This window comes from Mya arenaria, chromosome 14 (assembly GCF_026914265.1).
Source record: "Mya arenaria isolate MELC-2E11 chromosome 14, ASM2691426v1".
Taxonomy (NCBI): domain Eukaryota; kingdom Metazoa; phylum Mollusca; class Bivalvia; order Myida; family Myidae; genus Mya; species Mya arenaria.
The window spans coordinates 999,050-1,025,387 of NC_069135.1; the positions used below are offsets into that span (position 1 = coordinate 999,050).

A 26,338-nucleotide genomic window follows, 5' to 3' on the forward strand; every position below is an offset into this window, starting at 1 on the left:
TTATTATTTATCGATTAACTTATACAGCACCATTTCTATATACACGTTCAAAGGCGCTTTACACAATATAAACTGATAACTAATTACAAGCAATATCAATACAAAAGCTATTAAACAATCAATGTACGACATATTAAAAATCAGAAAATCAATAAAAAAAATATAATGTGATATCAATTGAATTACTAGTTTGAAGTTAAAACATTAAATATCAATATCTACGATAACAAAATAACTCCAGCCCATGTAAAGTACACAACTTCTGTGTATCTTTATTACCGTCTTCTGTCTTATCAGATCACACATTTAAGTGTCTTGCTGTGCGGTGTCATCCAATACAGTACAATTTTCATAAACGAAACTAAATGAATAAATCTTGTTATCATACTTCGTTGGTTTTGATTACGTTTAAGTCACCCCAACACCCCTCCACCGACTCCCCTTCCCCTCTCTACAACCAACTATGGCATACAAGCGATGACACTAATAATAAGTAATTACTCCCGGCGTACAAACCACCTCGCACACTCGATGTAAAATGAAAGGGGGTCCCGGGTTTTAGTCACCACGACCCCCAACCCCACCCTCCCCACCCCTCTCCAACCTCCAACAATTACGGCATACATCATTCGAACACAATAAAGTAGTAAATCCGGGCGTATTAAAGAAAACGCTATATACCTCAGAGAATGGAAGGGATTTTCGGTATTTACGGGGATTTTCGGGATTTCGGTAATTCCACCGACCCAGGGTAATCTAAGCTTAACAGTTTTACCCACGAAAATATATTGCAAAACACATTTAAAGTGAGTCTTTACCAATGGCATGATGTGAAGCTGGTAGTTTTAGCTTCTTACGACCGTCAACTATTCGTTCATTTATTTCCCCGCTTATATTTATAATTTTCTTTAAGTCTAACATTATTTAAAAATGTATTTGATATTATATTGCGACAGCTGACAGCGTATCATGTGACTTTGTACAAAAAAACGAAACTCTAGATCTCGCCTCCCGGTATCCGATCACTGCACCCGGTATCCGATCAATACATCAGGTATTCATATGTTTATATTATTTGAATCGTAAACATATAAATTATATAAAAGGCATTCGATATATTCAGATGTGATGCTTATCTCACCATGATGTGTCCCATAATCGATTATTGATATAATTTAACTTTTAACACACACACACACGCGCGCGCACACGCACACACGCACACACACGCGCGCGCGCACGCACGCACGCACGCACGCACGCACGCACGCACACACACACACACACGCATTGCTTGATTTTAATTAATCATTGCAAATACAATTATAATTAAGTGTGTGTAATGCAGATATAAAAGTCCCCAAACTAACATAGAATTATCGGGCCTACAAGTTTTTAAGCCTATAGCTACGCTCCTGGAACATCTATAAACAGTACTCTACCACATCCGGAATACATTCTCAATCTCAGTCCAGTCTCTCTGGGTAGTGTAGGATTCTCCTTTTGGCGGTTTTATCCACCCATATATGATCTCTTGGAAAAAACTACATGTATATATAAAATAGTTTATTACACTTTCTAACAGTGCTGGTAGGCAGGGGCACAGCTCATACGAAAATAAATAAAGCATGTCATACACAGGCACAGCTCGTGGGCAGCCACTACAAATGTACATGTCTTTGGAAACGAAGCTGCGGATCGATCTGAAGCTCATCTCTGGACAGCCACATGTACATGTACATGTTCACAATGATAACCTGAACGTTCTTGAAATATTCTTTATGTCTTCCCTTTCATAGCTCGAACAATATTCACACCAGCTCCATGGGCTTTGTCCACATTTACTTGCTACTCTACAACTACTCCACTAGGCAATACTTCTCAATGATTTTTCTGCCATAAATGGGTTTCTAAGCACAAGAAATGAAAACATTTTTTGAATATCATCATTGTCTTTTATCTTCCTTGACTCTGCACTTTCTTCGTTTTGTTCGCTTGATTCCAATTTCTGACCTGCTGAATTAGTTCAATTTTGTAATTGATTTCTGAACATGCTGGCCGGAACAAAATCTACTGTACCCGCTGAGCCTCGTCGATCACATTTCCCTTTTGAAAGCCCTTCCGGGTTGAACACTGCGCATCATTTATGGAAACTTTGCAAAATTAAGGATGTGTGGTCGGAAAATTCAGCATTTTATTTAGGTAAATGTAAGCAGTTTTCGCAATTGCATTGTAGACAGTCGCTGCAAAGAATGGGCGCATTTCGAAGAAGCATTGTAAGTGAAGTATCAAGTTTCCAGTTCGGTCGCCTTTAATGAATCCTTTTTTTTTTCTAGCAATTAGAGGTATTTAAATCACAACTTGGCAGTTTTACTCCCCTTCATGTTTATTATTGCATTTATGCATTGTCACTTAACTCTTGATAAATTTACCACTAAATTCACGTCTACTTCTGCAGCTATCAAAATCTTTCAATTGATGCTGCTTGTAGCTGTTGGATAATATCAACACAATCATTTCCACCATTTGTATCTGATATAAAAGAGTAAGTGATGCATTTCTTTCTTCACGTGGGGTAGGACAAGGGGAGTGTTTATCCCCTTTCATATTTACCATTTACATTAATGATTAAGAGGAATAATCTATTCTCAAAGGTTCTCAGGGACTCTATTTAAACTTATTAAAACTTTTGTTACTGCTTTACGCGGACGGCACAGCGATATTTAAAAATTCGGAAGTAGAATTTCAAAACAGACTAAATATTCTCAAAAATTACTGTCAAGCCTGGAAACGTTTTTTTAAATGTCAATAATTAAGATCATGGTATTCCGGAAAGGCGGAAGATTACGACATAATATCAAATTCTTTAATGGAGATTATGAAATTGTGATTGTTATCAAATTAACATATTTAGGAATTACATTTTCTAACGGCGGTTCATTTAATAATACATTTGAAGCTATTTTCAAATTAAACAAATATTAATCGAAATATACCTACATCAAATAAGGCCACATCGTTTCATTGTTCGATAAACTTATATTACCTATACTCAATTATGGGTCAGAATTATGGGGATTCGTAAGACTAGACTCACACACTTTTAACATTTCTTTAAAACATGGAGTAAAACTATCAACACAAAACAATTATATTTTTAGAGAAATCGGAAGAACCCCTCTCTATGTTTATCGAATGACGTCTGTTATCAGATACTGGTTAAAACTGACAATGGCGAATGACAGATAATACATAAAACTTTCATACAACTCAATAATATCAGACATGCAATAGTGGCCAATTTGATTGGGCATATAAAGTAAAACTAATGCTAGAATCAATGGGGTTTAACGACGTTTAGCTAAATCAAGGCGTTGAAAACTTTTAATACTTTTTTATATACATTTTCAAGCAACGAGCGATATATTTATGCAAAAATGGAACCACTTTTACTGCAATCTTTGAACTTGTCTTCAGTTTTAACTACATATACATCAAATGAACTACCATAAACATCACCAGCATTATCATCTAGTTCATCGCAACGTAAATTTTCATTTTCAAAAGTTGTTGCATTTTCTTCATTTTTACTCAGATTATCAGGGATATCAATCAGTACAATTTTCGTTGCTAACAGTGAACTTAATATTCGCCCCCCCCCCACTTAATGCCCCTCTTATGACTCTGTTGATTGTCTTTTTTTACTGAGCATGTGTGTAACTACAATTTCTGCGTGCACAGTCTCTATTAATGCCTTTAGATCCGAGTCAGTCATAGTTCTCCCAATGGTCCCCAAACATTTCATCCGAATATGCAATCCACTGAGATGACAAACAATCCGCAAAATCGGATTGCTTGTACGCTGTGTATCTATGATTATTTGCGCTGTGTACCACAAAGGCTGATCAAATTTTATGATTGGATCTACATTGTAGGTTGAAGCCAATCTGTGACAAAGGACAATGTGGAAAAGATACATAGTTAATTACTCGGATCCATGTCTATCATTGGCAAGAGCATAGTTGTTGGGACTCCAGGGTATGGTCCAATATGAACCATCTGCATAATTTCACTCCACTGCTGTGTCCTTGGCCGAAATAACCTAGACAATTTCTATAGCATGTCAATGTTGTTACTCTTGTCAGCAACAATTTACTCTGGTGTTTGAAAAACGATTGGTATACTATGTATCCTTGAAAATAATCTTAATTTTTCCAATAGCTGCAATGTCAGCTGATGTCACATTGATTCTAGGAATTGTCCTGTTCAGTTTCATCCCTGGTGTTATGGACATCATCATGCCCATACAATGGAAGGTATTTAGACTATCTACAGTGCGTTTATTATGGTCCATATTGAAGGCAATGAGTAGCAGACACCTGTTACTGTATGGAAAAGTATTCTTTACGTTTGCCTAACAGCAGCACACTTTTTCATATCCCGTATTTCATGGTATGATGCGCGGACACATATTACATGCAATGTATCAATCGGCAGTCATGGCTTAAACAACAGATGCAGCTGGATAGCAAGACCAAACTACAATGGAGGCAGTTAAGACATTTGACGAGACCACTATATTATGGCTTGGTAAAACGTTTTCTTTTTCAAGTCTGCATTTTTACCAGTTATCAGAACTTCCAGTAACATACGCATGTGCCAGTATTTTCAGTATCATCACAGTGTCAGGGTACCTTAGCAGCAGCTTGAATTACCTTTTTAGTCTTTGTAATAACATTGTCACTTGTTGATTGTTTATAACAGTTTTCAATCAATTTAGATGCTTTACTGCGTAAAATGTAAACGTTTGATTTTCCACAAGTTTCAGAAATAAATATTATTTCTCCAAAGTCTTTTAATATTTTGTGAAGTGAGACGGTAGGGACTGAATAAAGTTTAAATGAGAAATATTTACTGCTATTCTTTTATAAAAGTTGCTAGCAGATGAAATTTCTAAGGAAGAATGCAATGTAAATATACATGGACATCTTTCAGTTTTTTATTTGAATTTACTTTTTAGAACGCCTTGACTATACCAAATGCCACAAAAACCATGTCCATTTAACGTAGACTTGATACTTTCAATCCAGACAGATTTTACCAAACATTTTGAAACCAAGTCATTGATAAGTAAGTAATGTTTAGGGTGTAAATATAATTATAGTTTCTCTGTCATTAATATCTCATCTAACAAGTCCACTCTCACTTTGTGTACGCTATCGATCTCCCGTTAACGTACAAGGTGTCATACAACACCTTTGCTTGGTTCCCCGTATCCTGCTCTCCCTTTCTAAATAGGAGCGATTCTGGCAGGAGTTGTTCGGAAACATAAGTTTTAAAGGTCCATCTCATTGTACCTGAACATGAGCATGAACATGAACGAAACATGCACACAATGCGTCTACCAGGCTTCGACGCCCCGTTCCCAATGCTCCGGTTGGTCTTTCATTCCCATTTCCGGTCGCTGTTGACCTCCAGTATGCTTCTTGGAAAGCCCGTTGTTCCGGAAGTACAGGAGCGGCACCAAGACGATGCACCCGGTCTTGTTTTAGACTGTGCACAACTTCCTGAGCCATTTTTATCTTCTCAATCATAAATAACTTTACAAGTTTTTCCCTGTCTGTATGCTAATCTATGTTATGTGCAACGTTTCTAAACAGTGGTTTAGTGGATATGGTCCCTTATTGTAGACTTACAGTACCCAGGATCAAATTCTGCTGTCGGCGGAATAAATATACTTCTTTCTGTCTTTTGTCTATTATTTTTATTAAATTGATTTCATGTCTTCATGTCTTATGGGACGTAAGGGTTTAGTGTTATTGTAATTTCTTGGTGTGCTAAATCCCAATGTTCCTATAATGTAATATGTTGATCTATATGTAGATTAAACCTCTGAGGGTGTAAGAAGTAGTGCATATTGATACGTATCGTCTTATGCAGCAATATTTCGATCCTGAACGAATTTCGAAAACTAGTTACGCAGATAAGACAAGTTACTGATAAGACGACTAAACGTAAACTAAAAATGGCAAGATCTTTCGTGAACAGCAATGGCAATTTATTTTGTAAGTTATATTAAATGCCTTACATATCCGAATGGAAAGAGAAACTATAATTTACTTCAGATTGAATGAAGACAATTGAGTTATCTTTTGGAGAAAAACAACAACAACAACAAACGCGTCAAAGGGGAGAATTAACGTTTTATACTAAAATATGTATGCTCTCTTATAGTTTTTGTCTGATTATATTGTTGTTGTTAATAATGCCTTTTATGCCGATAACTATTTGTGTTAGATCTCTTTCATGTGGTGCTTGCTTTTTTCTTCAGTTTTTATTCTCTTCGTTTTCTGCGAACTATGGACACGAACTGGTATCAGTTGTGATTTAACTTTGAGAGGTATGTCGCTTTTTAAACTCTTCCCTGCAGTGTTTACCTCGTAAACACAGATATTTTAATCTTGGATACTATATGTGTAACGAAAATAGGCATATATATGTACGTGAGATCGTAAGATCGTTAGTTCTATCAGTAAATATAGCTGATTTGCCTTAAAAAGGGTTAACTGTGTTGACGTCCAAAGACGACGGTTTTTTAAAGTTAAACAAAGGGTAATAATGTTTCGGTGTCACTGAACTATATGATTTAATATATATACACATATTTTTAAAGATCGATGCATGATGTTTAAATGATTTGAATCAAGGTTATGAATTGTCAAATAATGTATTCGTAGAAAATTCGTGGCCTTTTGTTTGTTTCTACGTTCGATGCCGAGTTACCAATAATGCACCTGCTGACGTCACTAACCAAGCGTCTTCTTGGCGCCATTTAGATGTTCTGTCCATAATTATACTATTGGAAGTGAAAGACGTTATGGGAAACACAGAGAAGAACACACTTACCCTTATTGCGAATGTAATATTGAACTAGCATGGCATTCTAACCGATAGATCTAACCGGGCGCCTGGTTCTTACAAACATACTACAACATACTAAGCAAGAGAGAATCACCACACCTACCCCAGTTTTCTTCGAAAAAGCCAGAAAGGGTGCATTCGAAACTCCTCGGCCATTTTTATCAAAAACAACCTCGGATGTATTTGGACGGTTAACATACTCAAAATGCGGTACGTTTAAGTCCGCTGTAAGTAGATCGCGTAGTAATATTATTTAGAAGTTAAACGTTATGACTTAACTTTTGGGAATCTCAATTATGTTTGCAATAAAACACTTCACTGGCAATCAATTTAAACTAAGATCAATAAATGCAACTCTAAAACATTACATTTATTATTAATGATAGAATGAATTGAAAATAATACGAACTACTTTAACTGCATGATGTGCCGGCATACATGTACATCCGATGTTGTTTTCGATAAAAATGGCCGAGGAGCTCCGAATGGAAAGGGTGGGGAGGGAGCGGTGCCAGGACCCGGGTAACTGGAGCGCTAACATCTAGCTCCCCAAGCCTTGTGTTTGCCATCTTGGTTGCTTCACATATGGACCTGGGGTCTAAGTATATCGCTACATCAACACACCGTGCAAGGTGCTACGTTTGGCGACGGAATTCCCTGTGTGTATGACCATGCCTTGGTGGTGGCTTTTCTCCACATTCTAAGCCAGACCATTGTCTATGCCTCTTTGGAAAACCCTGATCAGATCAACTCGCGTCTTTTAGCAAGTAAGTGGTCCTTGAAGCGTTCACACCTTGGAAACCCGTATTATCGTCACCATTTGTCTTCCTTGACAATGCTGACGCCTGGCAACCAGTCGCGTTGAGCCGGATTTTAGCGTTTAGCATCTTTTCTTTATCAAGTTATGGTGTCAAAAATAAGCCAGGTTTGGTTGGCCGGTTTCCTTAACACTGCCTGCCAACGTCTGGCTGTGGCTCCATACTGCAAGCCCCTAATGTCTCTTCCTTCATGTGAACAGTCATTGCCAAGCCCTAGAGTTGTTCCCTGGGGCTTTAACAATCTTGTACTTGACATTCAAGAGTTAACTACTTATATTATGATACGGAAATACCCGATCAATCACTTAACTATAACTGACACCATGACTCCCGAAACCACATCAACCAAGTAAACCTCAAATGAACAGTTAATCCTAACCTCAAATAATAATGGCGGTACTGCCGGGTGAACTTTATGCCGACAGTAGCTCTTTAGATACTTTTCAACTCGCAGTGCGACTGTGACATCTCGGTGATGGTACCCCGCTGACGGCGAGCATATTGCTCTACCCCTGGAGATGGCTAACCCTTCACACAGCTTCAGGTTCTCGCCTCTCAACTAACGGTTTACTACCTGTTTGGGTTACAATGTGGCCGGTTTGATGACAGCCCAGTCTCCATGCGACTAGCCGTGTTGTTCCTGGTGGAATCGCTCTTGATCGGTGGCCGATAGTTCTCGGGCACCAACCTGCTCTTGCAATGCTATTTCATCCCTCGGTGAAGGCCTAGTGAGGCGCAGCTGCCTACCTATCCCAACAGAGTAAACTAGTAGGTAGTGACAAATCAGCCTGGTTCGAGTGGATTTGCCGATGCATCCCTAGCTGCTACATAAGAAGCAGCATTTGCATAGAAAGACAATACAAGAATTAGGGGGGGGGGGGGTAGGTACTTGTCCTTTTGGAAACAAGGACATTGACCCGCTGCATGATTTCACACAGATGATCCGAACAGAAATAATACCATTCGTTATCCCTATTCTCAGTATCGGGATCGCTTCCCGTGTTAATTATCATAGAAATTGATAAGGGGAGAAGTCGATCATTCCCCGTTGTTTTTGCGACAAAGAACATCTTATTCTGAGCCTCTGCCTCATCATCTGGATGGCTTGCAGAAGCAGCATGCATTAATACTGAACAGGAGTACAACGCTTGCATGGTTGAACACAGGGTATATAACATCGATTCGTCACACGATTCGTCTATTTGTGGCGGAGTGGAGGGTCCACGGTGTAGTGGTTAAACACTTGACAGCCAATCCAGGGGCCGCAGGCTCAATTCCCTTCCGCACCACTAAACATAATACTAATTGTATTCAAGGAAGGACGTTAAATGGGGGTCCTGTATGGCAGTGCTATACACTGGTGCATGCTAATGAACTGGGGGTAGCTCTAACCAGTGTTACTTTTTGCCTGTGAACTTTACTACAAAAACCTAACATAACTAACAATCATATCGGAGCACTCACCGAATGAGTATTTGTGGCGGTACCGTGAGTTAGCGACAAGATACTTGACTGCCAATCAAGGGGTCGCATATTTGATCTCCCCTTCTAAGTAATAATGAAAATAAACTTCTTCCGGGAAGGCGATTAAAGGGGGTCCCGTGTGACAGTACTATACGCGGGTGCACGTCTAAGTAATAATGAAAATAAACTTCTTCCGGGGTAGCTATCTCACTGTTAATACTATTTTCATGGAATTATGTGAGTAATATAGCTGACGTCGAATTAAAAGTGAGTTATACCTTTAGTACAGTTGGATCGCCAGACATAGAGCTTTGCTAACGCAAGTGCCGTTTGTGTATAGGATTAAAACATTGCGCTATCACAGCTCTAGCACGAAAAGCAGCCAACAGTTACAAACTGGAATAAGTTGAAACTCAGGAGACATGTGAACAATTACAGATGGGCGAATGTGATTACTGACATTTAATGATTTAATAAGCATACATGCATAGATAATGTAGTAGTTATAAACAGATCAAGACAAGGAGATTGGAAGTAAAGTCAAACTGTGATTTCACTGTAATATTTAGAAGCTGGTTTTGCTCGAACTCAAATCATTTTACAATCGTTTGTAGCTAATTATTCATTATATTTTGGTTTGCAAGTTTGATAAATAAACGATTCCTATACCGCTCGGAAATGTCATAATAGTTAAAGTTTTGTTGCTCATTTCACTTAATATATATTGTTATCTTTCAATGAACAAAGAATTATCCGTTATATATTTAATTCATGTTAGTGTATGCAACACTTCAAATGAAGAGAGAGATTTAATTATACTAAACAATTTGAAAATAATATTCTTTTTTGTAACTCTTAAAGATGCACTTTTTCTCCCAAATAAGATTTAACACATTTAATACAATGGTTTTAATATACCAAAACGGATGACCAAATGTCGAAAACAATGTTTCTTTTGAAAGATACTGAGTTTAATTTAAAAGAAATGTGCAGAAAACACAATATTGCTACCTTATGAGACCATGGTAGATCGCAGTTAATCTTTTAGCATTCGCCAATCATTTAAAATTTTTGCGTTTCCAGCTATAAAATACACGGATACAATATTGTTAACAGTAATATTTATTTTCCATAAATGCATTATTTAGTAAGCAGTTGAGGGTGTTTCACTCAAAATTTATGTTTGTTTTACATGTGTATGTATTGATTTTGAATAAGAGTGTCACTTTAACTGTGTGTGTATACCACGTGATAAATTGCGTCATAAAAAATGAAGTTATCTTTGATTTAAGACTTCATTTGAAGCAAATTGTTGCCTCCCGACGTAACATATACGACGTAATGTATCACTTGGTAGCACACACTGTTAAAATCAAATTGTTATTGTAGGGTCTTCGAAAAGATATCTACTAGATTCACGTAAGTAAAAATCACGTAAACCTCGTATCCGCAAAACACCCTACGCTTTGGTCAGGATGAACTTACTCTGTCGGCCATGAAATGTACTTGTGATCGTACCAAAATGGCGTCTCTTTTCCGAGTCCGACGAATAAACGAAACACTTCCCAATTGTGTTGGTGTCTTGATTAATGTAAACAGATTGTCGACGTGATATATACGTTACGATATGGTTTCCTTTGACCCATATCCCATATTGTGTCACCTACTAACCACGTAACTTACAATATTGCAATGGAACAATTTTGTTTACAGAAGGCAATTGCAGACATCGGTCTTGTATTACTTATATCATTACTTATATCATTGCGCTCTTTAACACAATCTGTTTTGTTTGAATTGCATGAAATTACAAACTAAATTATTGTTCATAAATCAATTTTGGCATTTCAAGAAATAGTATCTACAAATAAGATAGGCCAATCTTGAGTTTGTATAGGTCGGCGTTCTAAAGTGACATAAAGGACCAGCTATATAGTGTTCGGTACATGTTTGCTACTCCGACACGTTTTATCCATATATATATTTGAGCAGAATGGGCGAGCTGGGAGCAATATGCGGCCTGCGCGACCACGTGCGTGTCTGGGTACGAGCAGGAGACACAAGAGTGTTGTATTTCCGGCAACAACCGGAAGTGCCTTCTCCTCCCATGGTCCATCCTCACCCCTCTGGTTGGAACATGTCCATCTCCTGGTATGTTTATCGTTGACATCCGTAACCGACAATGTTTGGCGTAACTTCAATCATTTTACAAACATCAACCATTTTAATGTTATTATCTTTGCACACAAATGATGAGAACAGATGTGTGTTGATATCTGATAGAAATCGTTGTTGTCAATGAGTATGGTTCATACTGTCCAGACATAGACAGTACTATAATGGCACGGCACTATAATGCCGAAATACTTAACTCGAGTGAAAATTGGACGAACGAAGTTTTAACATATTCTAATCTACTTCGAAAGAACGGAATCCCCATTACTGTTTTAATTTACTTCAATACCGTGAATGGACGGCCTTTCGGCAATTGAAAATATTTTCTGATACCCGCAACATCTTCGGATAATTATGTTCGTATCAAGAATCATCGCATATCATTAAATTGATATAAAATACAGTTTTGTTTTTGTTTTTATTATTATCTGTTTTGGTTTGTATTGTGTCATCTTTGGTTTGATTTATTCGGACAGTGGTCTACGGGGAATAGACACACATTTGCACTGTTTTGGATATACTTTCCACAACGGCAACCCCTCCTGCAACAAAATTGTAAGGCTGTTTTGAAATAAGCCTATGCAATATGTGTTTTTTAAAACACAGATATGTGTTTTTTAAAACACAGTATTTACAGTTCGTAGTTTCGAGCACTTTGAAACGTATAATAATAATAATAATAATAATAATAATAATAATAATAATAATAATAATAATAATAATAATTAATAATAGTTTATAAACTTATAAAAGGCGTCAGTTGAATATTTTGAGACAAATTGATCAAAAAAGTATTTTAAAACTCAAAATTTAATAATGCTGCCAGTTCGCGCCTGTTTCTCTGAAAAAGGTAACTTTCTGTTGATTTTCCACTATTGAAAGTCATAAACCCACACCACACTGTAACGTATATTGTAACCCAACGTCGGAATTATTCATCACCTTCTTTTTAGACTTGCTAAAATAGTGAAACATAAGTTAAAATGTCTAAAACGACAAAAATTAACATGCATTAGTTTGTTAACGTCCCTTTATAGCGCCACCCCCGGAACCATCAAACCAAATGTTATCAAATTATATTTGATACGAATGAGAGTCGTTATAGCCTAGTTAGTAAGGTCGCTGGAGTTTTATCTAAATACCGACAATTATGATATCTTCTTTACGGCAGACACAACGACACATGGACATACCACTACTACAACGCCACAAGGTAAGATTCATTATTCGAGCGGAGAACGTTTATTAGACCTTATGCTATGATGTTGTTTTCACGGCACTTTATCGATAAAAAAGAAGCGTAAGCTGACAGTTAACCAGTTGAGAGCAACAATAACGAAACTGCCAACATCTGTATAATTTTATACAAAGTCTAAGATATTGAATTAATTAACTTAAGTGAAAATGTCTTAATTGACAACCGGAACCATCAAACCAAATGATTTCGAATTCTGTTTAAAGGGCCTGCCACAATGCAAAAGTGGGTGGGGAAGGTAAAACACTAATACATTTCAAAAGTTCATGTTTTATTTAGTTTTGGGAAACAATTATTTTGGGAGTGAAACATATATTTTTGGTGACATGTTTTGGGTAAGTAAGGAGTTAAAACAAATTTTGCATTTTTTTATAAAGATTTTGGATGAAAAAGCGTTCACATTACTTCGGAGAGGTCTGTCGACATTATTAATTTATTTTATTGTCAAAATACCCCAGACTACCCATTCAACAATGTCTTGAGAGTTCTTGATGATATCTGGTCATAGGGAAGGCACTCAGGGGTAAAGGTTATCAGGGAACTTCTGATCAAAGGTACCAGGGAGATAAAACCGACTTGTCTGTCGGGAAGGCACTCAGTGGTAAAGGTTATCAGGGAACTTCTGATCAAAGGTACCAGGGAGATAAAACCGACTTGTCTGTCGGGAAGGCACTCAGTGGTAAAGGTTATCAGGGAACTTCTGATCAAAGGTACCAGGGAGATAAAACCGACTTGTCTGTCGGGAAGGCACTCATGGGTAAAGGTTATCAGGGAACTTCTGATCAAAGGTACCAGGGAGATAAAACCGACTTGTCTGTCGGGAATACACTCAGTGGTAAAGGCTATCAGGGAACTACTGATGAAAGGTACCAGGGAGATAAAACCGACTTGTCTGTCGGGAATACACTCAGGGGTAAAGGTTATCAGGGAACTACTGATCAAAGGTACCAGGGAGATAAAACCGACTTGTCTGTCGGGAAGGCACTCAGTGGTAAAGGCTATCAGGGAACTACTGATGAAAGGTACCAGGGAGAAAAAACCGACTTGTCTGTCGGGAATACACTCAGGGGTAAAGGTTATCAGGGAACTACTGATCAAAGGTACCAGGGAGATAAAACCGACATGTCTGTCGGGAATACACTCAGTGGTAAAGGTTATCAGGGAACTTCTGATCAAAGGTACCAGGGAGATAAAACCGACTTGTCTGTCGGGAAGGCACTCAGGGGTAAAGGTTATCAGGGAACTTCTGATCAAAGGTACCAGGGAGATAAAACCGACTTGTCTGTCGGGAAGGCAATCAGGGGTAAATATTATCAGAGAACTTCTGATCAAAGGTACCAGGGAGATAAAACCGACTTGTCTGTCGGGAAGGCACTCAGTGGTAAAGGTTATCAGGGAACTTCTGATCAAAGGTACCAGGGAGATAAAACCGACTTGTCTGTCGGGAAGGCACTCAGGGGTAAAGGTTATCAGGGAACTACTGATCAAAGGTACCAGGAAGATAAAACCGACTTATCTGTCGGGAAGGCACTCAGAGGTAAAGGTTATCAGGGAACTACTGATCAAAGGTACCAGGGAGATAAAACCGACTTATCTGTCGGGAAGGCACTCAGTGGTAAAGGCTATCAGGGAACTACTGATGAAAGGTACCAGGGAGATAAAACCGACTTATCTGTCGGGAAGGCACTCAGAGGTAAAGGTTATCAGGGAACTACTGATCAAAGGTACCAGGGAGATAAAATCGACTTGTCTGTCGGGAAGGCACTCGGGGGTAAATATTATCAGGGAACTACTGACCAAAGGTACCAGGGAGATAAAACCGACTTGTCTGTCGGGAATACACTCAGGGGTAAAGGTTATCAGGGAACTACTGATCAAAGGTACCAGGGAGATAAAACCGACTTGTCTGTCGGGAATACACTCAGGGGTAAAGGTTATCAGGGAACTTCTGATCAAAGGTACCAGGGAGATAAAACCGACTTGTCTGTCGGGAAGGCACTCGGGGGTAAAGGTTATCAGGGAACTTCTGATCAAAGGTACCAGGGAGATAAAACCGACTTGTCTGTCGGGAAGGCACTCAGGGGTAAAGGTTATCAGGGAACTACTGATCAAAGGTACCAGGGAGATAAAACCGACTTATCTGTCGGGAAGGCACTCAGAGGTAAAGGTTATCAGGGAACTACTGATCAAAGGTACCAGGGAGATAAAATCGATTGTCTGTCAGGAAGGCACTCGGGGGTTAATATTATCAGGGAACTACTGATCAAAGGTACCAGGGAGATAAAACCGACTTGTCTGTCGGGAAGGCACTCAGGGGTAAAGGTTATCAGGGAACTACTGATCAAAGGTACCAGGGAGATAAAACCGACTTGTCTGTCGGGAATACACTCAGAGGTAAAGGTTATCAGGGAACTTCTGATCAAAGGTACCAGGGAGATAAAACCGACTTGTCTGTCGGGAAGGCACTCAGTGGTAAAGGTTATCAGGGAACTTCTGATCAAAGGTACCAGGGAGATAAAACCGACTTGTCTGTCGGGAAGGCACTCAGGGGTAAAGGTTATCAGGGAACTTCTGATCAAAGGTACCAGGGAGATAAAACCTACTTGTCTGTCGGGAAGGCACTCGGTGGTAAAGGTTATCAGGGAACTACTGATCAAAGGTACCAGGGAGATAAAACCGACTTGTCTGTCGGGAAGGCACTCAGTGGTAAAGGTTATCAGGGAACTTATGATCAAAGGTACCAGGGAGATAAAACCGACTTGTCTGTCGGGAAGGCACTCAGGGGTAAAGGTTATCAGGGAACTACTGATCAAAGGTACCAGGGAGATAAAATCGACTTGTCTGTCGGGAAGGCACTCAGTGGTAAAGGTTATCAGGGAACTTCTGATCAAAGGTACCAGGGAGATAAAACCGACTTGTCTGTCGGGAAGGCACTCAGGGGTAAAGGTTATCAGGGAACTTCTGATCAAAGGTACCAGGGAGATAAAATCGACTTGTCTGTCGGGAAGGCACTCAGTGGTAAAGGTTATCAGGGAACTTCTGATCAAAGGTACCAGGGAGATAAAACCGACTTGTCTGTCGGGAAGGCACTCAGTGGTAAAGGCTATCAGGGAACTACTGATGAAAGGTACCAGGGAGATAAAATCGACTTGTCTGTCGGGAAGGCACTCGGGGGTAAATATTATCAGGGAACTACTGATCAAAGGTACCAGGGAGATAAAACCGACTTGTCTGTCGGGAATACACTCAGGGGTAAAGGTTATCAGGGAACTTCTGATCAAAGGTACCAGGGAGATAAAACCGACTTGTCTGTCGGGAAGGCACTCGGGGGTAAAGGTTATCAGGGAACTTCTGATCAAAGGTACCAGGGAGATAAAACCGACTTGTCTGTCGGGAAGGCACTCAGGGGTAAAGGTTATCAGGGAACTACTGATCAAAGGTACCAGGGAGATAAAACCGACTTATCTGTCGGGAAGGCACTCAGAGGTAAAGGTTATCAGGGAACTACTGATCAAAGGTACCAGGGAGATAAAATCGATTGTCTGTCAGGAAGGCACTCGGGGGTTAATATTATCAGGGAACTACTGATCAAAGGTACCAGGGAGATAAAACCGACTTGTCTGTCGGGAAGGCACTCAGGGGTAAAGGTTATCAGGGAACTACTGATCAAAGGTACCAGGGAGATAAAACCGACTTGTCTGTCGGGAATACACTCAGAGGTAAAGGTTATCAGGGAACTTCTGATCAAAGGTACCAGGGAGATAAAACCGACTTGTCTGTCGGGAAGGCACTCAGTGGTAAAGGTTATCAGAGAACTTCTGATCAAAGGTACCAGGGAGATAAAACCGACTTGTCTGTCGGGAAGGCACTCAGGGGTAAAGGTTATCAGGGAACTTCTGATCAAAGGTACCAGGGAGATAAAACCTACTTGTCTGTCGGGAAGGCACTCGGTGGTAAAGGTTATCAGGGAACTACTGATCAAAGGTACCAGGGAGATAAAACCGACTTGTCTGTCGGGAAGGCACTCAGTGGTAAAGGTTATCAGGGAACTTATGATCAAAGGTACCAGGGAGATAAAACCGACTTGTCTGTCGGGAAGGCACTCAGGGGTAAAGGTTATCAGGGAACTACTGATCAAAGGTACCAGGGAGATAAAATCGACTTGTCTGTCGGGAAGGCACTCAGTGGTAAAGGTTATCAGGGAACTTCTGATCAAAGGTACCAGGGAGATAAAACCGACTTGTCTGTCGGGAAGGCACTCAGGGGTAAAGGTTATCAGGGAACTTCTGATCAAAGGTACCAGGGAGATAAAATCGACTTGTCTGTCGGGAAGGCACTCAGTGGTAAAGGTTATCAGGGAACTTCTGATCAAAGGTACCAGGGAGATAAAACCGACTTGTCTGTCGGGAAGGCACTCAGTGGTAAAGGCTATCAGGGAACTACTGATGAAAGGTACCAGGGAGATTAAACCGACTTGTCTGTCGGGAAGGCACTCAGTGGTAAAGGTTATCAGGGAACTACTGATGAAAGGTACCAGGGAGATAAAATCGACTTGTCTGTCGGGAAGGCACGCAGTGGTAAAGGTTATCAGGGAACTTCTGATCAAAGGTACCAGGGAGATAAAATCGACTTGTCTGTCGGGAAGGCACTCAGGGGTAAAGGTTATCAGGGAACTATTGATCAAAGATACCAGGGAGATAAAACCGACTTGTCTGTCAGGAAGGCACTCAGGGGTAAAGGTTATCAGGGAACTTCTGATCAAAGGTTCCAGGGAGATAAAACCGACTTGTCTGTCGGGAAGGCACTCAGTGGTAAAGGCTATCAGGGAACTACTGATCAAAGGTACCAGGGAGATAAAACCGACTTGTCTGTCGGGAATACACTCAGGGGTAAAGGTTATCAGGGAACTACTGATCAAAGGTACCAGGGAGATAAAACCGACTTGTCTGTCGGGAATACACTCAGGGGTAAAGGTTATCAGGGAACTTCTGATCAAAGGTACCAGGGAGATAAAACCGACTTGTCTGTCGGGAAGGCACTCAGGGGTAAAGGTTATCAGGGAACTACTGATCAAAGGTACCAGAGAGATAAAACCGACCTATCTGTCGGGAAGGCACTCAGAGGTAAAGGTTATCAGGGAACTACTGATCAAAGGTACCAGGGAGATAAAATCGACTTGTCTGTCGGGAAGGCACTCGGGGGTAAATATTATCAGGGAACTACTGATCAAAGGTACCAGGGAGATAAAACCGACTTGTCTGTCGGGAATACACTCAGGGGTAAAGGTTATCAGGGAACTATTGATCAAAGGTACCAGGGAGATAAAACCGACTTGTCTGTCGGGAATACACTCAGGGGTAAAGGTTATCAGGGAATTTCTGATCAAAGGTACCAGGGAGATAAAACCGACTTGTCTGTCGGGAAGGCACTCAGGGGTAAAGGTTATCAGGGAACTACTGATCAAAGGTACCAGGGAGATAAAACCGACTTGTCTGTCGGGAATACACTCAGTGGTAAAGGTTATCAGGGAACTACTGATCAAAGGTACCAGGGAGATGAAACCGACTTATCTGTCGGGAAGGCACTCAGAGGTAAAGGTTATCAGGGAACTACTGATCAAAGGTACCAGGAAGATAAAATCGACTTGTCTGTCGGGAAGGCACTCGGGGGTAAATATTATCAGGGAACTACTTATCAAAGGTACCAGGGAGATAAAACCGACTTGTCTGTCGGGAATACACTCAGTGGTGAAGGTTATCAGGGAACTACTGATCAAAGGTACCAGGGAGATAAAACCGACTTGTCTGTCGGGAAGGCACTCAGAGGTAAAGGTTATCAGGGAACTTCTGATCAAAGGTACCAGGGAGATAAAATTAACTTGTCTGTCGGGAAGGCACTCGGGGGTAAATATTATCAGGGAACTACTGATCAAAGGTACCAGGGAGATAAAACCGACTTGTCTGTCGGGAATACACTCAGTGGTAAAGGTTATCAGGGAACTACTGATCAAAGGTACCAGGGAGATAAAACCGACTTGTCTGTCGGGAAGGCACTCAGTGGTAAAGGTTATCAGGGAACTTCTGATCAAAGGTACCAGGGAGATAAAACCGACTTGTCTGTCGGTAAGGCACGCAGTGGTAAAGGTTATCAGGGAACTACTGATCAAAGGTACCAGGGAGATAAAACCGACTTGTCTGTCGGGAAGACACTCAGTGGTAAAGGTTATCAGGGAACTACTGATCAAAGGTACAAGGGAGATAAAACCGACTTGTCTGTCGGGAAGGCACTCAGGGGTAAAGGTTATCAGGGAACTACTGATCAAAGGTACCAGGGAGATAAAACCGACTTGTCTGTCGGGAATACACTCAGGGGTAAAGGTTATCAGGGAACTTCTGATGAAAGGTACCAGGGAGATAAAACCGACTTGTCTGTCGGGAAGGCACTCAGTGGTAAAGGTTATCAGGGAACTACTGATCAAAGGTACCAGGGAGATAAAACCGACTTGTCTGTCGGGAATACACTCAGTGGTAAAGGTTATCAGGGAACTACTGATCAAAGGTACCAGGGAGATGAAACTGACTTATCTGTCGGGAAGGCACTCAGAGGTAAAGGTTATCAGGGAACTACTGATCAAAGGTACCAGGAAGATAAAATCGACTTGTCTGTCGGGAAGGCACTCGGGGGTAAATATTATCAGGGAACTACTTATCAAAGGTACCAGGGAGATAAAACCGACTTGTATGTCGGGAATACACTCAGTGGTAAAGGTTATCAGGGAACTACTGATCAAAGGTACCAGGGAGATAAAACCGACTTGTCTGTCGGGAAGGCACTCAGAGGTAAAGGTTATCAGGGAACTACTGATCAAAGGTACCAGGGAGATAAAATCGACTTGTCTGTCGGGAAGGCACTCGGGGGTAAATATTATCAGGGAACTACTGATCAAAGGTACCAGGGAGATAAAACCGACTTGTCTGTCGGGAATACACTCAGTGGTAAAGGTTATCAGGGAACTACTGATCAAAGGTACCAGGGAGATAAAACCGACTTGTCTGTCGGGAAGGCACTCAGTGGTAAAGGTTATCAGGGAACTTCTGATCAAAGGTACCAGGGAGATAAAACCGACTTGTCTGTCGGTAAGGCACGCAGTGGTAAAGGTTATCAGGGAACTACTGATCAAAGGTACCAGGGAGATAAAACCGACTTGTCTGTCGGGAAGGCACTCAGTGGTAAAGGTTATCAGGGAACTACTGATCAAAGGTACAAGGGAGATAAAACCGACTTGTCTGTCGGGAAGGCACTCAGGGGTAAAGGTTATCAGGGAACTACTGATCAAAGGTACCAGGGAGATAAAACCGACTTGTCTGTCGGGAATACACTCAGGGGTAAAGGTTATCAGGGAACTTCTGATGAAAGGTACCAGGGAGATAAAACCGACTTGTCTGTCGGGAAGGCACTCAGTGGTAAAGGTTATCAGGGAACTTCTGATCAAAGGTACCAGGGAGATAAAACCGACTTGTCTGTCGGGAAGGCACTCAGGGGTAAAGGTTATCAGGGAACTTCTGTGTAAAGGTACCAGGGAGATAAAACCGACTTGTCTGTCGGGAAGGCACTCGGTGGTAAAGGTTATCAGGGAACTACTGATCAAAGGTACCAGGGAGATAAAACCGACTTGTCTGTCGGGAAGGCACTCAGTGGTAAAGGTTATCAGGGAACTTATGATCAAAGGTACCAGGGAGATAAAACCGACTTGTCTGTCGGGAAGGCACTCAGGGGTAAAGGTTATCAGGGAACTACTGATCAAAGGTACCAGGGAGATAAAATCGACTTGTCTGTCGGGAAGGCACTCAGTGGTAAAGATTATCAGGGAACTTCTGATCAAAGGTACCAGGGAGATAAAACCGACTTGTCTGTCGGGAAGGCACTCAGGGGTAAAGGTTATCAGGGAACTTCTGATCAAAGGTACCAGGGAGATAAAATCGACTTGTCTGTCGGGAAGGCACTCAGTGGTAAAGGTTATCAGGGAACTTCTGATCAAAGGTACCAGGGAGATAAAACCGACTTGTCTGTCGGGAAGGCACTCAGTGGTAAAGGCTATCAGGGAACTACTGATGAAAGGTACCAGGGAGATAAAACCGACTTGTCTGTCGGGAAGGCACTCAGTGGTAAAGGTTATCAGGGAACTACCGATGAAAGGTACCAGGGAGATAAAATCGACTTGTCTGTCGGGAAGGCACGCAGTGGTAAAGGTTATCAGGGAACTTCTGATCAAAGGTACCAGGGAGATAAAATCGACTTGTCTGTCGGGAAGGCACTCAGGGGTAAAGGTTATCAGGGAACTATTGATGAAAGGTACCAGGGAGATAAAACCGACTTGTCTGTCGGGAAGGCACTCAGGGGTAAATATTATCAGAGAACTTCTGATCAAAGGTACCAGGGAGATAAAACCGACTTGTCTGTCGGGAAGGCACTCAGTGGTAAAGGTTATCAGGGAACTTCTGATCAAAGGTACCAGGGAGATAAAACCGACTTGTCTGTCGGGAATACACTCAGGGGTAAAGGCTATCAGGGAACTACTGATCAAAGGTACCAGGGAGATAAAACCGACTTGTCTGTCGGGAAGGCACTCGGTGGTAAAGGTTATCAGGGAACTACTGATCAAAGGTACCAGGGAGATAAAACCGACTTGTCTGTCGGGAAGGCACTCAGGGGTAAAGGTTATCAGGGAACTTCTGATCAAAGGTACCAGGGAGATAAAACCGACTTGTCTGTCGGGAAGGCACTCAGTGGTAAAGGTTATCAAGGAACTTCTGATCAAAGGTACCAGGGAGATAAAACCGACTTGTCTGTCGGGAAGGCACTCAGTGGTAAAGGTTATCAGGGAACTTCTGATCAAAGGTACCAGGGAGATAAAATCTACTTGTCTGTCGGGAAGGCACTCAGTGGTAAAGGTTATCAGGGAACTTCTGATCAAAGGTACCAGGGAGATAAAATCTACTTGTCTGTCGGGAAGGCACTCAGTGGTAAAGGTTATCAGGGAACTTCTGATCAAAGGTACCAGGGAGATAAAACCGACTTGTCTGTCGGGAAGGCACTCAGTGGTAAAGGTTATCAGGGAACTTCTGATCAAAGGTACCAGGGAGATAAAACCGACTTGTCTGTCGGGAAGGCAATCAGGGGTAAAGGTTATCAGGGAACTTCTGATCAAAGGTACCAGGGAGATAAAACCGACTTGTCTGTCGGGAAGACACTCAGGGGTAAAGGTTATCAGGGAACTTCTGATCAAAGGTACCAGGGAGATAAAACCGACTTGTCTGTCGGGAAGGCAATCAGGGGTAAAGGTTATCAGGGAACTTCTGATCAAAGGTACCAGGGAGATAAAACCGACTTGTCTGTCGGGAAGACACTCAGGGGTAAAGGTTATCAGGGAACTTCTGATCAAAGGTACCAGGGACATAAAATCTACTTGTCTGTCGGGAAGGCACTCAGGGGTAAAGGTTATCAGGGAACTTCTGATCAAAGGTACCAGGGAGATAAAACCGACTTGACAGTCGGGAAGGCACTCGGGGGTAAATTTATCAGGGAACTTCTCATCAAAACAGGAAACCACTGATGTAAATCACCAGGGAGATAAAACCGACCTTGTCAGTCGGGAAGGCACTCAGGAGTGAAAAGTATCAGGGAACTACCGATGTTATTCGGGAAGGCATTTTCAAAGAGCCATTTTAGGAAGGTTATACTGGTGTGCACAACCGGGAAAGTCTTACTGATTCGCGTGTCAGGGAAAATGAATTGTTTGAATAGGAATTTAGCAATTTCGAGTCCGGGTTCAATGTCGTATCTGACGGCAAGCAAAGATTCGACATTAAGCTTGATGGGAAGGATATCATGATTATTACCTTATTATCAAGTTTACACAAGAAGAGATAACAAATAGTCCATCTTGTTTGAGGGCGTCACAGAAGAAGCTTCTTGGATGATCAAGATGATAATGGAAAGCTAGATAACATAACAGCTATGCTTGAGAACGGTTTGGTGCCAAGGAAGGGAGAAGGCTTGGATATGGAATAGGAACATGACCGTGGAACATTACTGATTGTAGAATCAAGAAGCCACTATGTTTTTGTTTGTCAAAAGGGGGAGAAATGAGATATTTATTTCACATCTTATTTACATAATAGAGCAAGAAGTAAACAAAATTGAATGTTTGCGAGATGTGATATTTCGTACAATCACTCCGCCGTTGATTGATTATACATTGACCTAGCGCGTGCGATGCTATGGCGGTTAATATCCGTTTTATTCTGAACAAAAACTAAATAAATTTCTCCCACCTCAGATAAGTAGATCCCAAAATTTTACCATGCTTGTTATTCTTATCTTGCCCACGGGCAAGGATAAACAAGTACCCGTATGGAACTTCTTTTTAATGGTCATCACATTGTAATTACCTCCCTTGTTGAAGCCTCTTGTCTGTAGCATCATAGAAACCTTGTCTTGTGACAAGATTGAGAATGCTTATTAATTATTTCTCGCTTCAAATGTCACCATAAAACAGTTTTTAAGCACCTTTCAAGAAATAATGCTTCACTATCCTCAGAACTATTTAAATACCGATTTGACTATTAACATAATTTGAATCACTTCGCGCATATTCATGACAACCAGTAAAAATACATTTTTACTTTATTTTGTTTAACTGAGGGAGAAAAATCATCTTCCATAGCCCCTCGTGTAAGATAGGTTCATTCCAGCCCTCGCGCAGGGTGTTTTGCGGAAACTCGGTAAACCTCGTTTCCGCAAAACACCCTACTCTCGGGACGGGATGAACCTATTTTACACTCTTGACTATCGAATATACTTATAGTCTGACGGCAAACTTCCTGTCTTGCAGCGAAACAGCTGTCATTAAACCAAGTTTGTTTGCAAACGTGAAAATGTAAACAGACAAATACAGAGCGGAAATTTCAACATTGATTGATAGCGATATTTCAGTAAGTATATCTATGAGTATATCTATACATCTAAATCTGTAGTCTGACGTCGCAGAATCTCAGTCGTTAAGTGCATGCTAACTCTAGATAAAAGAATATATAAATATTTGGCCGCTTGGTCTTACAAAATTAGATCTATTATTCAGGTATCAGTTGTACAGTGTGCAACAACGTCCTCCCACTGTGTTTCCAACTGCACCACGTCGCGTCGTGCCCGGAACCATACTGCATAAACGAGGTAACCAATACCGCTGACGGCTCCAAAACCATAATTCGAAGGTATGACAAAGTCTTTACTTAATTCGTTCTCTAACAAGTATCGAACAATTTCCGACCTGAAACAAATATCCGACTTATTGCAAGGTAAAAAGTCGATATAACGGATTGTTCCGAGACGTCCGAACTCATACGTTTATTCTGACGTAACTGTTAACATTTGGTGGGATCAAAGGATACATCTATTGCGTTTTGTATAAAAATATTGACGTTATAAAAGTCGCCAACATGCTAACACTTAAAGAATTGAATAGTTATCGTCTAACTGATGCCCTCCATCCATGGCAATATAGCTTGTTATTTTTTAAAAAGGGTTCACCAGTGTTTAATCCGTTCTTTTGTTTTGCACAGATGCGGTACGTTACATGAGTGTAACACCGAGTGGTGGGGCAAAACATCCGACGACCCTGACTGCCAGACGTACAATCCCAACGGCAACGTAAACAAATACATTCACTGTACGTTCTGTTGCACGACGGAGAACTGCAACGCTGACGTTGTACCCAAACCTGGAACGCTTTATACGCCACCCGATAAATAGAAAATGGACACGAAGCAAAGCGAACTCATATCTTGTATGATCTTGTAGCATATTTATTTATTTTGTGAAATGATTGTAGTTAGTTGTAAATTTTCTTAAATAAATACAGCGATCGCTATAATCTGAATGGTGACGGAATTCATGCATTGTTTTGTGTTGTTTTGTTATGAGTTTGTTCTGACTTAGTATGTATTTATTTTAGCTTACCGTTTAACAAATATGAACATGCAAAGCAAATCTTAATACACCGATTTCAAAGTAGCATGTTGTTGCTGATTTGTCGACTCCGTTTAATGGTCCGTATGCCCCAATTTTATTTGTCTTATTGCTCAGACATTTCTTACTGGCTTATATTCAACGAAACGCAATTTACATAAAGCTGTTGTAGCAAGGGCCCTTGACATAAGGGTCTGATAAATACCGTAAGTTGCAGCGTTTTGATATTTGCACATGGTGTAAACGCAAAATGTAGAAGCTTATTAATAACTAAAAGAGGTGTCGTCGTCGGCATGTTTAAATTTTTGGAGTAGGGCATAAATTGCGCGTAGCTGTGGCTTGTCTTCCAAGTCTTGGAGTAGGGCATAATTAAATATCGTAAGCATAATACATATTCATATCACTGCTAACTTACTTCACCCATTACAATTAGAACACATCATGGCTGGACCCTTTATGCAGCATAAGTCCATAAACCACTAATATAATGAATTCAAAGCTTTAAACCTTTCATCATTTTCAATAGAAAAATAATAATCGAAAAGATGGCCGGGCCTTAGTTTCTCGAAACTACTGAAGTGATAACTCTATAACTTTCTTATCTCATTCTACCACTTATCAGGCTCCAGAATTGTAATTGTTGCTACTCTGTTAGAAATATAAATATGCCCTTATTATAGATTATATTGATACATTTCTGGTGTACAAGTTGAACAATTTGCTTAGTAAAATGTACAAGATGTATTACTCATAACTGTGACCTCAACCATTTTTTTTGCATTTTAATGACCTTATGAAGTTGGTAACGAACTCAATTTGGTTGAAATATTAAGGAAAAGCAAACATATAGCAATACATGAAAAACAACATTTCTATTAACAATATACATAGGGATTTCATAATGCACTCCGCTGATTTCGAGACTCTTTGGGGTTGGTGGGACAGAGCCTGTTTGAATGGGTGATGCTCGTGCTAGTTGCTTGTAGTTGATATTTACAGCCCTGAACAAAAAATATAGTGGTCGGTCTGACAATCGGTCCTTTTATTACAACACTTTAGTGACTAAAATTAGGCCTACTTAACGCAAACTCCACCCGTCATCGATGTTGCAAAGAAAATGACCTGTCGACACTTCCGTTGTACAGGTATGACTTGTTTATTTGTACACACGTGAGTATGACTTACATTTCATCTGATATTTTTTTTATTAAATATACATATTTCGAAAATCGGAGACTGTGGTGCCGTCTAAGATCTGTTTTGCTACAGGTTGACTTCGATTTCATTTCATAATTGTGCGAAGTGTTTTGCCAGGACATTTTCTCCTGATTCGGACTTGAACATGTTTTAAGATTTGCCAGCATTTCAACTACACTCAGGTGTTTAGACTCATCGTAAGAACATTCTATCGCATGCTATTGAAACAGTTCTGTATAATACTTACGCAGGTACACACCATAACTTTTACCCTCATTCTAGAAAGGAAAAATGCATTGATTTATAGCATCGCTGGCGCAATTCCTCTAATTATGGCGCTGTGGAGTATGATTTGCGCTGAAAGTTGTACATGACTTAAAGCCTTTGGAAGGAATACAATAATCGGGTATAACAGCGGATGAAAACAGCCAGTCACAAACAACTACAGGGCGATATCTCTTTTACCAGTAGTTTTTAAGCT

At 40.6% G+C, this 26,338-nt stretch overlaps 1 protein-coding gene across 1 annotated transcript; it reads left to right on the forward strand.

The window, feature by feature from the left end:
- The first annotated feature begins 6,004 nt into the window (after positions 1–6,004).
- On the forward strand, positions 6,005–24,475 carry LOC128215797 (uncharacterized). The gene is made up of 7 exons (XM_052922399.1): positions 6,005–6,065; positions 6,332–6,400; positions 10,593–10,622; positions 11,196–11,354; positions 12,550–12,591; positions 23,774–23,906; positions 24,255–24,475. Exons 1-7 carry the CDS (start codon positions 6,026–6,028, stop codon positions 24,442–24,444), a joined length of 663 nt encoding a protein of 220 aa, XP_052778359.1. The 5' UTR covers positions 6,005–6,025; the 3' UTR covers positions 24,445–24,475.
- The last annotated feature ends 1,863 nt before the right edge of the window (positions 24,476–26,338 follow it).

What these genes read in the sequence shown, in the direction of transcription:
- LOC128215797 (XM_052922399.1), top strand. Translation starts at nt 6,026, where the DNA reads ATGGCAAGATCTTTCGTGAACAGCAATGGCAATTTATTTT. An exon ending in TTGTGATTTAACTTTGAGAG is followed by an intron (nt 6,401 to 10,592) that starts GTATGTCGCTTT and finishes TTGTTATTGTAG; the next exon opens with GGTCTTCGAAAAGATATCTA. An exon ending in TGGAACATGTCCATCTCCTG is followed by an intron (nt 11,355 to 12,549) that starts GTATGTTTATCG and finishes TCTTTACGGCAG; the next exon opens with ACACAACGACACATGGACAT.